At 33.8% G+C, this 13,248-nt stretch overlaps 2 protein-coding genes across 2 annotated transcripts; one reads left to right on the top strand and one right to left on the bottom strand.

Moving 5' to 3' along the window:
• The first annotated feature begins 2,361 nt into the window (after nt 1-2,361).
• Nucleotides 2,362-3,288, top strand: Or8w1 (olfactory receptor family 8 subfamily W member 1). Its single transcript, NM_001000328.1, has one exon. It carries the CDS (start codon nt 2,362-2,364, stop codon nt 3,286-3,288), a length of 927 nt encoding a protein of 308 aa, NP_001000328.1.
• Nucleotides 3,289-9,248: 5,960 nt separating this feature from the next.
• Or5w11 (olfactory receptor family 5 subfamily W member 11) lies at nt 9,249-10,178 on the bottom strand. Its single transcript, NM_001000327.1, has one exon. It carries the CDS (start codon nt 10,176-10,178, stop codon nt 9,249-9,251), a length of 930 nt encoding a protein of 309 aa, NP_001000327.1.
• Between the last annotated feature and the right edge of the window lie 3,070 nt (nt 10,179-13,248).

Genomic DNA, 13,248 nt, shown 5'->3' with positions numbered 1-13,248 from the left:
CCCTAACTTCTCTCCCTCCCCTTCTATATGGGTGTTCCCCTCCCCATCCTCCCCTCATAACCACCCTCCCCCAAAGAAACCCACTCACTGGGGGTCCAGCCTTTGCAGGACCAAGGACTTCCCCTTCCACTGGTGCCCTTACTAGGCTATTCATTGCTACCTATGCAGTTGGAGCCTATTTATTGAATAAGAGGGTTTTGCTTGTCTTTGTATATGTGGACCATATGTATGTCAGGTGCACAAGGAGATTAGAATAGGGTATCTGATTGCCAGAAATTACACTTATAGATGGTTGTGACCTGTCATGTATGTGCTGAAAACCTAACCCAGCCCTCCACAATAGTCACAAATGCTCTTAAACACTGAAGCATGTATGTGCAGCCCCTAACTCTACATTACTTTAGCATATGATATACTTCATAAAAGTTCCTGTCTTTGTTATACTTCTTAGTACTATAGTCTTTTTACCATTTATAGTAGTAAAAAGATTGTTTATAAAGTTTTCTGGGGATTGGAAGAAGAAAATATGTTGGAGGAAGCACAGTGGAGCATGTTCAGGTAATGTAAAGAGTATGCAGTGTGGAAATATACTACAAGTCAAGCAATTGGTTCATTGTCAAGTGTCAATTGCAAACACATGGGCTGTATGCCAATGAAATACTCAAAAGGTACAGGCACTAAAGCAGAGAAGCATTCCAGAAGTGGAAAATGAGTGCAACACAAATGTCTTTGAACTGACTACATCCATTACATGATTTAACTTTTTAAGTATCTGGTTCAGTTACATTAAAGTAACACAAATCGTATTATACTGCATAAAATATGTACATATATTCTACATATTTCACAGTATAAGGTTAACTTGAATTTTTCATTCTGACATATCAAGTTGGTGATATGAACTAATGGTTTTCTTTTAATGAGGAGCATCATGTATTCACAGGGGAGTCAGATACCATGAGTAAAATTAACCACAGGGTTTTTAGCAGCATAGCCTTAAGGGAAGAGGTTGCAGAGACATGAGTCCCAGGAGGAACATGAAATAATGCAATGTTGCCTTATAATCTACTACCAAAGACGAACTCAGCTCACTTAAGCTCCTGAAATCCAAATCAAATAATATAAGGTTACAAATTTCCCTATAAAAAAATAAGCAGTTGTTAAATTAATCATCTTTTTAACCTATTTGGGTAAGTATATTTAAAATTTATTAAGATATTATAGTAAAGAAACAACAATAATATTCTGACTATAGATAGATGTAGAGCTTCCAAGACTATTTTTTGTTTATCTTAATTCTGATTCTATTTTAATAAAACTTTATTAAAATAAAATTATGGAAATGTATTAAAATAATAATTTGTACATTTAAAATATGATTGAGCTACCTATAAATAGGCAAATTCTCCCATAAAAATATATCCCTATATTTTAGTATTTATGTTAGTTAAGTCCCACATACTTGGAAAATCATAAAAATTCAAATAACTACATATGTGCATGAGGCCAGTATATCTTGAAACCCTTTATTTGTCTTAAGGAATTTTTATGTTTCTGTAATTAAATACACACGATCTGAGGCTGTGCATATGCACATGTGATTTCAGGTTATACTATTTTTCAGTCTTTCCTTTGATTGATTAAAAGATTTATGTTTTGGTTCCAAAGCCTCCCAACAAATATTCAATCAGTGTGGTTGTCAAACTTTCACTTTTTCAGAAGAAAAAGTAATTAGAAATTGTTTGTTACCTGCCATAAACTAAAAGAAAATTTGATCACAAACGGTAGAAAGTAGTCATGCTAATTTTGATTAGGAATATGGTCATTATTTTTAAATAAACATTATTCCTCAAACTTTGATGTTTTAGAAATAATTTATATATAGCTGAATATTAAGTACAATGAATTTGAAACTTCAATACCTCAGGGGAACCTCAGTCAATTTATATTGTTTTATAGGTCTATCTCAAGATAATATAATAAGTATATAATTCCTGTTAAGGAAGGCTAACTCGGGAAACTGAAATATAAAGGGTAGTTTGTCAAGAACACTTTCTACATTCCAGAATATGTACTAATTAATATGTCAGAAAAATTGTTAGAGTTAACTTATGTCATGATAGATGTGTTTGTCTTAATTATTTTTAATATTAAATACTATCATAACTGTTATTAAGTAAATATTTATTTTCATAATACATATTATTTAAATACATAAAAATAAATACAAAATAATTTACTTTGAAGATTAAAATACAATATATATTTCCAAAGATGAAGATAAACTAAAAAAATAATAATGTTTTGCATGATGAAAGTCTTATGAACATATACTTTTTAATTTTAAGGCTTATTAAAAAAATGGACAAGAAAAATTGTTCCTCTGTGGGTGAATTCATCTTCTTGGGAATTACCAATAACCCTGACATGAAAGTGGCCCTCTTCACCACACTCCTACTTGTTTATCTCATTAATCTTCTGGCCAATCTTGGGATGATCATCTTAATTAGAGTAGACACTCAGCTGCAGACACCCATGTACTTTTTCCTCAGCCACCTCTCTTTCTGTGACCTCTGCTATTCCACAGCAATTGGACCCAAGATGTTGGTGGACCTTTTAGCTGAGGAGAAATCAATTCCCATTGTTGGTTGTGCTCTGCAGTTTTTTACGTTCTGTGTCTTTGCAGATTCTGAGTGTCTACTGCTGGCAGTGATGGCCTATGATAGGTACCAGGCCATCAATAATCCATTGCTCTATACAGTGAACATGTCCAGCAGGCTGTGCTCCCTCCTGATGTCTGGGGTTTACCTGGTGGGAACAGCAGATGCTTTGATACATACAACCCTGGCCTTCCGCTTGTGTTTCTGCAGGTCTAATGAGATCAACCACTTTTTCTGTGATGTTCCTCCTCTTCTGTTAATATCTTGCTCAGATACAGAGGCCAATGAGTTAGCTATATTCACAATTTTTGGGTTTATTGAGCTGAGCACCATTTCTGGAGTCCTTGTATCCTATAGCTACATCATATTATCAGTCTTGAAGATTTGCTCTGCTGAGGGGAGGTTTAAAGCTTTCTCCACCTGTGCTTCCCACCTGACTGCAGTGGCAGTGTTCCAGGGGACTATGCTCTTTATGTATTTCCGGCCAAGTTCTTCCTATTCTCTAGATCAAGACAAAATGACTTCACTCTTCTACACTCTGGTGATTCCAATGTTGAACCCTCTGATTTACAGCCTGAGGAACAAAGATGTGAAAGAGGCTCTGGCAAAATTGAAGAATAATTGGTGATTGTCAACATTTTCTAATGTATATTTTTGCCTTTATTTCAGTTTGTATTACACATATGGAAAACTGCATAACATACTAGTTTACTAAAAATATATTAGTTGTGACATTGTATTTGAAGCAAGCACTGTTGATACCTATATGTACTTTTCATTAAAAAATCTTATTATATTCTGTCTTTTAATAAATTTTCTGGGGCTGGAAAGATGGCTCTGTGATGAAAAGCACTGACTGCTCTTCCAGAGTTCCTGAGTTCAAATCCCAGCAACCATATAGTGGCTCATAACCACCTGTAATGAGATCTGATGCCCTCCTCTGGTGTGTCTGAAGACAGTTACAGTTTATAAAAATAAATCTAAAAGAAAAAAAAAGAAAGAAAATTTCTTAATAATTTCAATTGTTCTCATATTGTATAATCAATCCTTCCTCTCATTGTCAATTTAAATATGATGTGGTTGATATGTATTCATTGAATTTTGCAGATGTAGATATTTCTCAAGGCAAATTAATTAACTTAATGAGTGGTGATTATTTTCTATAGTGAAAATACAATTGCTGTAATCTCTCATAATTTACATAGACTTTGTTACCACTCTAAAGACTGTGCGACCTGTGAGAATGGTGCCAATACATGAGGAAGAATAAATTCTCATGCAATAGACAACTTTGTTCAGAGCATCAGACAATTAATTCTCTGAAGGTTAATAAACATAACATGAGTAATGTTTTCATGAATTTAATCTGTATACATACACAAGGTCTACCTGTGTGAGGCAAAATTATGCTTTAATAGATATATAAAGATTAGTTTAACAATTGAAGAAAAGCAGCAAACAATAGTAACTAATCTGGAGTAAAGTGATTTCTATTTATCACAACTGAGAATACAAAAACACATTCCAGTAACAACCCTACGTTGTGATGAGACGGAGTTCACAAGAGTCTTGTCATTTTCATGTAGTCTTCTCACAAGCACTATCAATTCTCCTCATATATTCTATTCCTGGATCATGTTCCATGAGATTTCATGGTAGTCTTTATCTTCAAACCTGTTAACTCAATTCCAGAGCAATTCTTCTAGTGTGGCTTTCAGATAACATCTTCCAGGAAGCTAGCTTCTCAGATACTATACATAAGGGATTTTCATAGAGGAAAAGATGATGTTGAAGTAGGGATTACTACAATCAGAGGTCTCAACGTATAGTGACATATTTGGATGATGAACTGGATCAATGAAGACAAGTACCATATTTTGTAATTGTGTAACTGGGGGCATGAACTGTCAATTCTTCCATAATTGCTATTTGCTTCTAATACATTTTTGTTTTCCACATTCAGTCCTAGTCAAATAATTCTCTACAATTACTTTCTTAAGCATTAGGAGGGATTAGGGGGATGTTTGCCCGGGAACCGGGAAAGGGAATAACACTCGAAATGTATATAAGAAATACTCAAGTTAATAAAAAAATTAATTTGCATCTATTTCTTAAATTGCCATATCCAATGAGAGCTATTGTTTTTCAAACACTGGATTATTCTAATTATGAAAACATCAGAATCATATGTGGGAAACAACATGAGACACCAAAAAATAACAAAACAAAATTTGATATAATGTGAAATTTAGGAATGTCATTACCATTATTAAGACAATCCTACCTGAATGTGACATATTCTTCATACATAATTAGACATTTTAGCATTTGAAAAAACTATAAAACCTAGTTGTAGATTAAAATCTAAATAATTAAAATACTGAGAGATATGCATCTTGTCCTTTGTATACCTTTTTCCTATATTATTGATAAACATTTCTCATGGCTGAACTTTGAAAAGTCTTTTTGGAATAATACGCTATGGAGCTAAGATTGAAAGCTGAGTAAGGACTCTTTACATTGCCGATCACAATCACATGTACTGATTTTCCTGGGCACATTCAGTTTTAACATTCCAGTGTGAAATGATTCTTAATTAAATTATTTCAGAATTGGAGACCTGATGCTCCTGGCTAGTGGCACACTATGAGATCGCTGAAATTACTTGAAAGGATTTTCCATTTAAATAAATCTGATGGGTAGCATAACTTATGTTTTGTAATTGTGAACTATGGTCACATTTATTTATTTTAAATATTTACTATTTAAATACTACCAAAATAATAAGTGTGAATTTCTATTGTTTGCTTTGGTATTTTGTTTGTTTTGTCTTCTTTGTTTTCTAATGATCAACAGTTGGTTGGCTGGGGAGGTGTAGAAGTTTTGGATGGATAGATGGATGGATGGATGGATGGATGGATGGGAAGAGGAGAAAATTGTGACTAGAATATGTATGGAACATTTTCAATAAAATATGATGATAAAACTATTGTTAATATATTGCATAGTGTTTGGAAAATGACAAAACCCCAAAGACAACCTTCAGAGATTGGATTACAGACCTCATCATACACTACCTAATAACTCCCTCTCTCTTTCTGCCACTAAAGTGAAGTGAAGGTCCAGACTATCTATGATAAAGAATGAGTACTATATGAGCTCACCACACCTAACCTGGTTTGGCAACTGCTTTACCCCAGAGTTGTGAGAGTTCTAGTATATGGCATTTTGTAATAACACCTCAAAAAGATAAGAAAATAGAAGGACTGCAAATATTGTTTCAGTTTTTTAAAGGTCATGTAAAATGTGGTAAAATGTAGAGGCTAATAAGTTAAAAGAGAAAATAAATCAATGATTAACTTTTATCTTTCTTAAGGGCTATTTGAGATATTTTATTACATTTACACTGTGATTTAAGCTACATATCAATCCTATTTTATTATATACATAATGTGGTCAAAGGAAAAAGAAATTTAAAACTCATCAATGTCTTAAAATGCTTTGAGCTGAGTCATTATATTTTATGATGAGTGATTACTGAAGTTGAAAATTTGTTCCTTCAATGTATTTAAAGGGCTTTATGACTCAACCTGAAGCTTAAACGTATGACTCTTCACTCTGAAGTTCATACAGAACTGTTCATCACAACCTCAAAGGCTTTGTTCTAGTGAATGTGACATCTAGTTAAATGTTCATTGCTTTATTCCATTCTTAGCCTTTCTGAATCAAAAACTTCTTTTTAAATGCCACTCAATTAATTTGGGTAGATACAACTGACTTAAACTTATCAATCAGAATAGTCCAAGTATTTGACATGATACATTTAGATTAGACACTAAAAACGTGCATATAAAACTAAGAGATGAGAAACCATCTAAGAAATGAGTTGGTGAGAAAGAGTTTTGTTGATCTGTCAAAGCCCTGTTGAATGGACATGGGAAGAGTCATTGAGCCACCACAGCTAATTGACAAAATTTGATCAAAGCTGAGTAGATAGCTCTAACATGGTAAACAGAGACAATTGACAAATTCAGACTGGCCAGGAGCATGCATTACAGAATCAAGACCCCTTTTTATTACAAGCTTATAGCTCTCTGAATATATCGTTAAAAATAGGCGTATAACCTGGAAGAATGGAATTCAATAAATAAAATAGACTAAAGTAAATTTTTCCTACTTGATAGCATAGATGATAAAACATATAGTAAAAGAAGTTACTATTCATAAAAAAGTTACTATTCATAAAAGCATCTTTAAAATATTTTGTTTGTATGGAATATTTTCAAACAGCAAGGACTTCTAGTCAAACAATAGGCTGTCATATAATAAATGTGTTTGCTTTGGAGGAGATGTTCTTTAGATTCTTTAAGTTGGAGGTGTAAGTCTAATGAGAATAAAATCTGTTGTATATATTTTATAACTGTAACTGAACTTGTCACACTAATAATAATAAATGTAATGAATAATGTAATAAAAAGTCAAACATATATTTTGTACAACTTGGACAATGACTCTGTTTTTGTTCTAGTAAACCTGTATAAATAGAGTAGCTTCTGATTCCTAGTCATTCACAGCAGCAGAAATGGCCTGATTGCTAGTTAGAACCACAGTAGTGTGATTGCTAGTTATTCAGAGCAGCTAAATTCTCATGACCATCATCTGACTCGAATCCTTCCCTTGCAGACTTCTTGTCTCTTCTAAGAGCTGCCCTGTAAGCAAGGCCCATAATGTCCTCAGGTGGGAAAAGCCTATCAAGAAAGTCCCAGCATTGATCTTTCTGACATATTTTAGAAAAGATGATCTGGCTAATAAAACCCTTGAATAAGTACATCTTTATTCTTTCCACTTTGCTTTATTAGTATTCCTAAACTAGTTAGTACCTTAGCAATGATTCCATTCAATTTATATCTGCGTTGCCATCCAAATAACATCAACACACTATAAAACTATGTTGGAGAACATCATTAAAGAAATACTTCATTAATCATTACTTTCCGTAGTTTAGTATCACATAGTTGAATTTCAAAATAATCTTTAAGCAGTTCAAGGATTAATGCATCTACAAGTCTTACTACTGCAATTAATGAAACTGTGAAACATTTGTTTATAGATTTACATATATAAACAAGGGTTGACTTATATATTTGCATGGGCACAATGATTACTTAAGTATAGAGTTGGTATTGGTATTTTTCTTTCTTTCCACATTTTATGTCAAATATACAATGCAGTTTTTTATAATATGAAAGGAACAATTGGTTCTTCCTCAAAGGATATGTACAATATCATGTTGGAAAAGATAACTTACACAGTTGAGTCATAAATAACAAAGGTAAATTGCAATATAATTGTTCATGAGTTACCAAACAGAACATTCAACCCAGATGATGAAGTGTGCAGGGAAGAGAAAAGAAGCTACTGAGAAACATGAAATCAACTACACTCCATGTAGCCATGTACTTTATAAAGGCTTTATTCTTTGCTTTTAAGCTACTTTGAACACATGTAAATCTAAACATGAAACAATAATAGTGTCTAAGAGTTTTGTAATTTCCAGATACTTTGCCTAGAATTGTTCCTTTCTTCTACTTAAACATCTGCTCTTAATTGCTTGGTCAAGTCATGTGTTGAAAAGAAGATAAATGAAAGCAGGACAGTTGGAGAATCCACAGCAAAACATAAGCTGTGGCATAAGACACAATCAGACATGTTTCATTGAGAGCAATTATACCTTTATCAAAAACAATATAATGGAAATTGAGAGGATGAATACAGGTATAGTTGCCAGGATGCAATAATGTTTGCAAGCTATACAGGGTACTCAAGAATAGTATCTAAGACCAATTGTCTTATCAATGCTTCCTTGACTTCCAAGGTAACATACACAGAAAAGACAAAGCAGCATTAATGTCCCACTTCCTGAGGGAGTGTGTCAGTCTCTCGGGAAGTGGAAATCACAATCTTCCTTAGAAGCCATGGAATATAACCTAAAAAATCTATTCCTCCCAAGGTAACTAGGCCAAGTCATCTCCATGGATCCTTGGAGAGGAATATATCTTTAGATATGCAACACAGTATATTAGTCACATTTGCTGGTCTTTTGCAAACAGCACTTACGTATTAACTCTAGAAATATTCTGCATAGACGTTATTCTAGGACATTTTGAGGCAGATTCAGAGCCATTAGTTTGTTCATGTAATGTTTATCCATGACTTGCATTAGATGATTGCCCTTATGATCATAGACAAAAGATGATTCACCATGAATGAAAAAGACAAAATACAGAGAAGCACACACAATAACATAATGCACATGGTTTTTAATCCGGAAAGTTATGGATCATCTCTTCACTTTGAGTTAGAATTCTCATGCTACATGCTAGGCTTTCTGGTATGTGTTGATAGCTTGAGAGACTTTAAAAAAAACTGTCAAAATGAGAAGAGTAAAAAGAAAAATACGTGTTTAAATCTGTTGCATTTAATTTAAACAATTAAATATATGTAGAAGAATAATGCAGAAATTCACAATTTCAAAGCCAGGAAAACATAGTGAATAATTAAAACTTTCAGGTGATTCTCAATAAAATTTTAAAACCAACTTTTTCTTTTAATTTTCTCCAAGGCCTCTTTCACATCCTTGTTCCTTAAGCTGTAAATCAGGGGGTTCAGCATAGGAATCACAAGGGTATAAAATAGAGATGTCATTTTGTCTTGATCAAGGGAATAAGAAGAACTTGGTCGAAAATATGTGAAGAGTAAAGTTCCTTGAAAAATAGCAACTGCGGTCAAGTGAGAGGTACAGGTGGAGAAAGCCTTGAGCCTCCCTTCAGTTGAACGGATTTTAAAGACTGATGCAATGATGTAACAGTAAGAAACAAGGACTCCTGAGATGGTGCTCAGTTCAAGGAAGCCATAAACAGTAAATAGTACCAGGTAATTTACTTGAGTATCTGAGCAGGAGAGAAGGTAAAGTGGAGGTAGATCACAGAAGAAGTGATTGATCTCATTAGACCCACAGAAACATAAGCGAAATGCCAAAGTTGTATGTATCAAAGCATCTGATGTTCCCACCAGGTAAACTCCAGCCATGAGCATGAAACACTTCCTGCTGGACATGTTTACTGTGTAGAGCAAGGGGTTGCTAATGGCCTGGTATCTATCAAAGGCCATGACTGCCAACAGCACACACTCAGAATCTGCAAATGTACAGAAAATGAAGAGCTGCAGAGCACAGCCCCAGAAGGGAATCGACTTGTTTTTGCCAAACATATCTACCAGCATCTTGGGACCAATTGCTGTGGAATAGCAGAGATCGCAGAAAGAGAGGTGGCTCAGGAAAAAGTACATGGGTGTGTGGAGCTGGGGATCCATTCTGATCAAAATGATCATACCAAGATTCCCCAGAAGATTGATAAGATAGATGAGGAGAAATATGGTAAACAGCGTCCCTTTCATCTCTGGGTTATTGGTAACTCCAACAAAAATGAATTCATTCAAGGAACAGTTTCCTATATCCATTCTTTCTTCCAATCTCTAGTTAAAAATTGTGCAAATTTATTTTTACTGCTGGATATCAACAATGTATTTATAAGGTAAAACAGAGTTTATTTCTTATATGTTACATGCCATAGAAGTTTCTGCATCCTGTTTCTTTCTTTCAACCTTTTCTTAACAATTTTTTCATAACAAAATGACCAATAACTGTGACAGTTGAGGAACTGAAACTAACCACCATTAGGTGTCCATGACTTTATACCTATTCTGTAGTATACATATGGTCTATATCAGTTATTGCAAGAGATAGACTTGGAAATGTTGATTCTCATTTGATCTTTCCACAATAGGAAATAAACTGAAATATTAGACTCAGGCTATATTACAGAGAATATTATATCCATTGTTTAAGATTTATAATACACAACATAGTTACTATATTCTTTTAAGAGCATATGATCTTAAAAATATATTATCAGTTTACAGATAGTCTGATTGAAACTATGATAACAACTAAATATGCTTGAATATAAAAATAGAGAACACAAATATTTACTACTAACAAATAACATGGTTAGATTTTTTTGTTTTATTTTATTTTAAAATGTTTTTATTGAAATAAACTTATACCATTTGCCCCTTTCCTCACTTCAGCTAGACCATAGTTTCTGTCCTTTTACCTAATTTCATGTACTCACTCTCATGCATGTATATATATATATATATATATATATATATAGTTTATCCACAAATAAACATAAATATATAGAATCTTCTGAATTTGTTGATTGTATGTATATAGTTTCACAGTTAGCCATTTTCTTAGTCTGTCTTTTATTTTCCTTTGCATACTGAGACAAATGTAACTCTAATTTGATCTTTGACTTTAGACTCTGTTATGTTTTACAATAGTACTCCTTACACAGAAGTAGCACTTAACACTTGTCTAATACCTATGCTTCTGACAACTTAGATGGATAAAAACAAGCAACACTGAAAAAAAAATTCATCCAATACAGTTGGATTTCAGAACTCAAATTTTCTTCAAATCTAAAACAGCTATTTGAACGGAATACAGTGAATGTTCTAAAATGCATCTGCTTTTGTTTATGTAAATGTTTTTTAGGTATGTTGTTTTACACATGTATATATTTGCAAATACATGTTTTGTTTTGCACTTTAAAAAATAAATAATGTACTTTTTACCTTTTTAGATTACATAGATACTATGAAATAAATTTCATTATTCACTGCTATTGCATGCATTATTTGTCACACATTAAGCCAACAGTTATTGCTTAATATTTAAGTTAGTTAAATATATACAGGTGGGCATAAAAATAGAAAAAAAATGGACCTTTCCTCTGTATTAAGACTAGAATAACAGTTAAAATACAATCTTGCTGATACTATTTTTTAAGACTCTGATTCTGTTAAAAATTATTTTTATTCATTATATCCAGATATTCTATAAATTTAAAAGACAGAAAAATCATCACTGAAACATCTGTTTATAAAGTGGTAAGATTATTTTTGAGTTACCTGATTTTTAGGATAAGGGAAGGTAGGAACCCACCTGAAGGAAGTAGGAGCTTTAAGTGTGTGAACCTGTGATGGTGAAGTTTTATTGTTCCAATTGTCACTGGGGACTGAAGGCTGTGAAATCATTTCCCGGAAGATTTGTTTTGAATGATTCGTTTCTTCTTTTCTATATTCTTCTCTTTAAATGTATCACTCTATCTAGCAAAGAGGTAGTTTAAAGCATTTACTTCTTTTATTAATTATTCTATTTCAATACATACACGACAATATACCACCAAACACACACACACACACACACACACACACACACAAATGATATAATATTTTTTTAAAGTCAAAAATATACAAATCTTTGTTGTTATTATAATAAGATTTTTTCCCATGAATGAAATTACCAAGGACCATGAACTTGGAAAAAGAAAAATCAAAAGGAATTTACAGCAATTATTAATCTTCAAAGTTCAAAACTGGTCACTTCCCAGAAAGACTTCAAGATTTGTTGAAATTTTTCTTCTAAAAAGTCGTTCTGTAGTGGAGTTTTCTAGGAAAAATTAAACAGCTTTACTAACTGGCCCGCCGGTGTGAGAGCTACCGTGGAATAAATTAGCACAGAAATGGAAAGGAGTCTTATAACTGTTCACTGTTACAGACATAATCAACAAGGTCAGTCACTCGCAAAAGCTCATCTTCATCCTCTTCTGGTGCCCCCACCTCCTGTCCACCACTTGTCCCATTAGGGGCTAGATTTGCACTGGCTGTGCCATTGTCCTTGGGGGTCTGGGACTTTTCAGTTGCTTTGCCCATCAAGTTCTCAATGGCCTTGCCAGGGCTCTGTCCATTGGTGGAAGGCAAGTCTACTAGGCTGTAGTCCAACGGGCTCCCTACTTTGCCCACGTTTTCAAAGTCCTCTTCTTCATCACTCTCTATCCGATACGGCCTTTTGCTGCTCTCTTGCTCTGAGGGTAGGACACTGGCCTGGCTCTCATGGGCAGGCTGGTCTGCATCCCCATGAGCACTGTCACAGCTCTCCTCGTCTGTCTCTATCCGGTGTAGCCGCTTGCGGGATGGTTTGCCTTCCTCCTCCTCATCCTCATCTGCTTCTGAATATTCACCTGTGCTTCGGCCCCGTTTCCGAATGGATCGCTTAGATTCTTTTGTTAGTTCATCATCTTCAGAGTTCTTGGACATGTAGCTCTCTTCGCTCTCTGAGCTGGAAAGTCTGCGCTTGTGAACTCGCCGGATCTCTTTACCACGTCGGAGACTTTTCTGGGAACCATCACTTTCCGAATCTTCTTTGTAGTTAATTTGTCTTTTCTGGTTCCTTCTTGATCGCCTTCGCCGGGTTTCTACAAACTTGTCACTAAAATCATCGCTAAAGTCACTTTCTGTTTAAAAAAAAAGGGAATTAAAAAAATTACAAAATTTAAATCCATTGGTAGAAGTATACTTTAGCTTATGCTATAAAAATACAAGGTTACTAGAGTTTAGTTGTAAAAATTTAGTTGATTAAGATATATAAATCTGATTTTCTTTTAAAATAATATTCAGAACC

Source organism: Rattus norvegicus, chromosome 3 (assembly GCF_036323735.1).
Source record: "Rattus norvegicus strain BN/NHsdMcwi chromosome 3, GRCr8, whole genome shotgun sequence".
Lineage (NCBI taxonomy): Eukaryota > Metazoa > Chordata > Mammalia > Rodentia > Muridae > Rattus > Rattus norvegicus.
This window is presented reverse-complemented; position numbering and strand designations above follow the sequence as displayed.